The 4,120-nt window shown below is 39.3% G+C and overlaps 1 protein-coding gene across 4 annotated transcripts; it reads left to right on the top strand.

The window, feature by feature from the left end:
* Window positions 1-547: 547 nt before the first annotated feature.
* Window positions 548-3,751, top strand: LOC111261739 (uncharacterized). 4 transcript variants are annotated; one of them, XM_022835459.1, is made up of 4 exons: window positions 548-903; window positions 1,746-1,931; window positions 2,313-2,396; window positions 2,753-3,751. In XM_022835459.1, the coding sequence occupies exons 1-4, from the start codon at window positions 730-732 to the stop codon at window positions 3,026-3,028; spliced, it is 720 nt and encodes a 239-aa protein (XP_022691194.1). In that variant the 5' UTR covers window positions 548-729; the 3' UTR covers window positions 3,029-3,751. The 4 variants fall into 4 exon arrangements, with proteins under 4 accessions (XP_022691194.1, XP_022691195.1, XP_022691197.1 ...); XM_022835460.2 differs by having other exon boundaries at window positions 550-888; XM_022835462.2 differs by having other exon boundaries at window positions 769-903; window positions 1,808-1,931.
* Window positions 3,752-4,120: the final 369 nt, after the last annotated feature.

The following is a 4,120-nucleotide window of genomic DNA, read 5'->3' on the forward strand; positions in this document are numbered from 1 at the left end:
AGAAAATTTCAAGGGACGCCGATTTTAACGAACAGATGGACCTATTCATTTCAATTGCAACGAAGACCATGGAGCTTATTAATAAGAACGCTGAAAGGTTAATGGGAAGCATTCAATGCGAGTTAGCCCTACCACGGATAAGGCAGCTGCTGTCACTAACTGCTGTTTGCGAAGAAAATACAGCGTCCATTTTGGACGCATTTGGATAATAACGATTTGATGCTAACTTTATACCAAGCTGAATTGGTATAATTGTAACACACAATAGTACTAAGTATTGATAACAATAGCTGCTTTATTCGCTTAAAAGGACAGGATACAGCCTTCTGAAAGAAAGAATCAAATCCTGTTTGTTTACCAAGTGTTGAAGAAAAAACAGCGATATTCAATGACGAACGAGCTACGTCTGCCGATATTCCAAATATGTTTCATTTCTATGTGCACGTAGTGTGAAATGAGCGACAAAACGTTTAGGCATGAATTCATAGACGTAAAATGCACGTACATGTCCTCTTTGCGCGTTTCGACAAGGGATGCCGGTGCTGTTTACGTATATCGTATTATGATAGCAGAAAAACATCAACTTGCAAATATATTGGCTCCTCTCTGTAATTCCGTTCAAACTTATGCCGACAGCTGCCCTTAACCGTTACCGGTCCTGAACGAGCCGACTGTAGTATCTAAATTGGATCGCGCATTCGTTAGAGCTGACGAGCCAAAGCAACCAAAATGTTCAACAGCGAGGATATAATAGAAATCTACTCATTTGGCACTCAGCGACTGTTACCGGCGGTCTTGCCAGCTAGTCTGAGGCGTCGAGCGAGGGTCGCATCAGTTATCCGTGATGATCTCTCAGTGTTTGATGACAGGAAAGATTCATCGATCAAAGTTAGTATACACCAGGTGAGCTGTTTGTGCGATATACTCTCTGTTTTTAGTGGCTTTTGTTAGCTTTCACCCGCCTGGTGCCTAAATTAGTTGACGATGTAAGTAAACGCATATATTTATCTATCAGTATTTGTTTTGCTGTATGTTGACATTCATTTATCCAGTTTAGCTGATCTGCTAAAAATATCTTTGTCAGGCGCATTGTATAACCCCACTCGACATATGGCCAGGCTTGCTAACTGCGCTTGATGATGTTAACATTAGTATGGTATAACGAGGCGCAATGGTTGTAGCTATGCTTCTGATACACATATAATTAGTTACAAAAAAAAAGCAGATTGTGTCTCCAGAATGAGCTATTAGAACGTGCGCTCCTGAAAGCTTAGTTTGTCATAACCTCTTCCCTTGTAAATGTTTTACTGAAAAATAGGCCATGATGGCATATAACATATGACAACCGGTTCAGCCAATCAGCTTGAAATAGTTCTGAACGTTCGTATCTAGTTAATCAACATAAACTCACAGACGCCAAATGGCATAGAAGAGAGCTAGAGGTATAACTAAAGAATAACGTTGACCTTACTTCTACTTGATGTGTATAAGTGGTCGAGTCGTCGTATGATTCTGTACAATATACTCGTATTGCTTTTGTAGCTACTAGCAAATGGCTAAATTTTATGCGCATGTGTAACCTGGGCATCTAGCAAATTAAATCTGAAAAGAGGTGACTATTTTTGAGAGAAGGTCCGGGTTAACGTCTCCCTTAGAGCCCGTTTCGATTTTTCTAACCTGCACACTTGGCCCTACAATATTATGCATTCTGCTTTCTATCACCTTTGTGGACCCACTTGTTGTAGAACTTAATCTTAGGGATGAACCTTACGCCAGTAAACGTTGGCCTGCTATATATCGGAGACAGGGATGTCATTGGCGGTCGAGGGACTGATTCGAGGAGGGTCGCTCACGCTATGCTCGACATCGCTAAGTGGATCGTCACTCGTGGAATATGCCTGACGGTCATCGTCTTTGTACGAACACCCCAGGTACGATTGGGCGCGAAAAATATGTGTTAGCACGGACGGCGCGAACAGATATGGAGTCACAGATAAATATCTTCGACTAACTTAGTCGATAATTGTGAAGTAAGAAAAATCGCTCGATCAAAAAATGAAAAGGGCAAATACGGACGAGCAGAAACATTGTTCCAATTAGATTCTTTTTTCCTTGTAGGTAATGTTTAACGTATCCAAGCAATTATCTATTACGCAAACAGATCGCAACTTGTATTATTGATATTAGCTTTTTTGGCCGCTAGAAATATACACAAGTGTAGAATCGGAAGGGTTAAATTTGCAGGTGTCAACAATGCGGTAAGACAAACGATTTATAGGATGAATACGGAAGTATAGTAAATTCATTTACAGGGGTCTCACAATTTATCGCGGTTGTCCCTTAGTGTGATGGAGCTCAGCTGCACTCGAGACATACCACCTTCGGTGCTTGTCAAGGTTTGAGGTGTTCCATTCTGTTGATAGAATCGAAGCTAGCAGCAACATTGACTATTGCAGATAGGTTTCAAGCCATATAAAAATGGCTTGCTTTTTTTAAAGTCATCTTCATTTTAACACAAAGTCTATTGTGTTTCAAATTAAATTAAGAACAACTATAGGATTTTGGTATCGCAATTTCCATTATATTGAGAAGTTGACTTATGTTTAACTCATGTACTCTCACAGTATCCATTTGCTTCAGTCAAAATACAATATTAAATGCCTGCCGTACATCATGTGGTTATCAGTTAGCTCCGTTACCGGTCTCCTATGTAACTCCGCTCTAACGTAATTTATTGGCATGGCGGATATAGGCGATACCGAACAAGTGGGGGAGGCATCCCTGTTACGATGGTTCGGCCTATCTCACTGCGGCAGGAAAGTCGGCCGCCTCGATTGTAACGGCGCGTGCTCTAGGGCTTTTCCCGCCAAAGATCCAAAGACCGTTGTCCGTTGGATTAACCGTCCGGTCTGCTTCGAAAGGTGATATCGTTTCCGAGTACACAGATCACAAGCCGAACGCCAAAAGGCTATTTCCCCTGAACTTCGAACTTTGTGGACTAGCAAAACGGATCAAGCAAGAATCGTGACAAGCTTAAGTCAGCCCAGTGATGCCCAAAGTGTGCGTTTATATTTACCTATAGGTACTCACTGTGATAAGTAATATGCAAGCCAGGTATTTAAATTCATACAAAAATCGGTTTGCACAAACCTGAAAAAAAGAAAAGATTTGCGGTGCCGTATTCAGTTTCAGTATTCCGTTTAACTGTCGGAAGTAGTCTTGTCGTTGCTGTATGAATCTGGTAAAGAATGGCGCTATGTTTTAACGTATCAGTTGTTGTAAACCAGTTTGTGCCGAACGCGTGGCTTTTAGTTGTATTTTGTGTTTTTCGACGGATACGATATTAGTTTGCCCCTTTAGAAGTGTTTTACTTTGAGTCAGACGTAACATATTGCAACATTTTCAACTATCGTATTATAAGTACACAGATATCTTTATTAGAAAAATTATTTTTAAAAATGTCATAGGATAGATTAATTTATGAACACCTATAAGGTAAAGACTATAACGTCTTACGGTATTGTCTACCGAAAGTTTAGAAGCCAACAAAAAATATTTCTACTGTTTCGTCACAGTTGGGTCATCCTATGTACGTCTTAATCATATATGCAACCTGTGTTTTCTAGCAAACTGTTTTAGGTTGATCGGTAATAATTTAGAAAATGTGTATGTTATTAATCCTGCCTGGCGACTTTTGAAGAAATTCTCCTAACGTGTAAATAATAAACGATAATAATTATAGTAATTGTGACTTTGTTTGTCCTTACTGAAAAGTTACATTTAGATAGAAAAACAACAGTATGACCCAATAATTTAACGCAAAGACAAATGGACGTAGAAACACTAGTCCATGTATAGCTTACATTTCAACAATAACAGACCTAACAGGACTCGTTGTCTGGAGTAGTTGTTGCCTAACAGAAGTAGTCTGGCCATGCTGACCAAATAACTTACTGTATCCTTTATGAATAACAGATAAGTATTAAAGAACAGCTATGAACGGTATCACTGTGTACAAAAATTGAGGTATAGTAGCATACAAATGATATGCCTTATTTTTTTTTTATTAAAAGTCAAAATAACGGGAATTTTGTTAGTAGTTATGAAAAAAGTACGCCAA

Source organism: Varroa jacobsoni, unplaced genomic scaffold, assembly GCF_002532875.2.
Source record: "Varroa jacobsoni isolate VJ856 unplaced genomic scaffold, vjacob_1.0 scaffold_591, whole genome shotgun sequence".
In the NCBI taxonomy this organism is placed as follows: domain Eukaryota; kingdom Metazoa; phylum Arthropoda; class Arachnida; order Mesostigmata; family Varroidae; genus Varroa; species Varroa jacobsoni.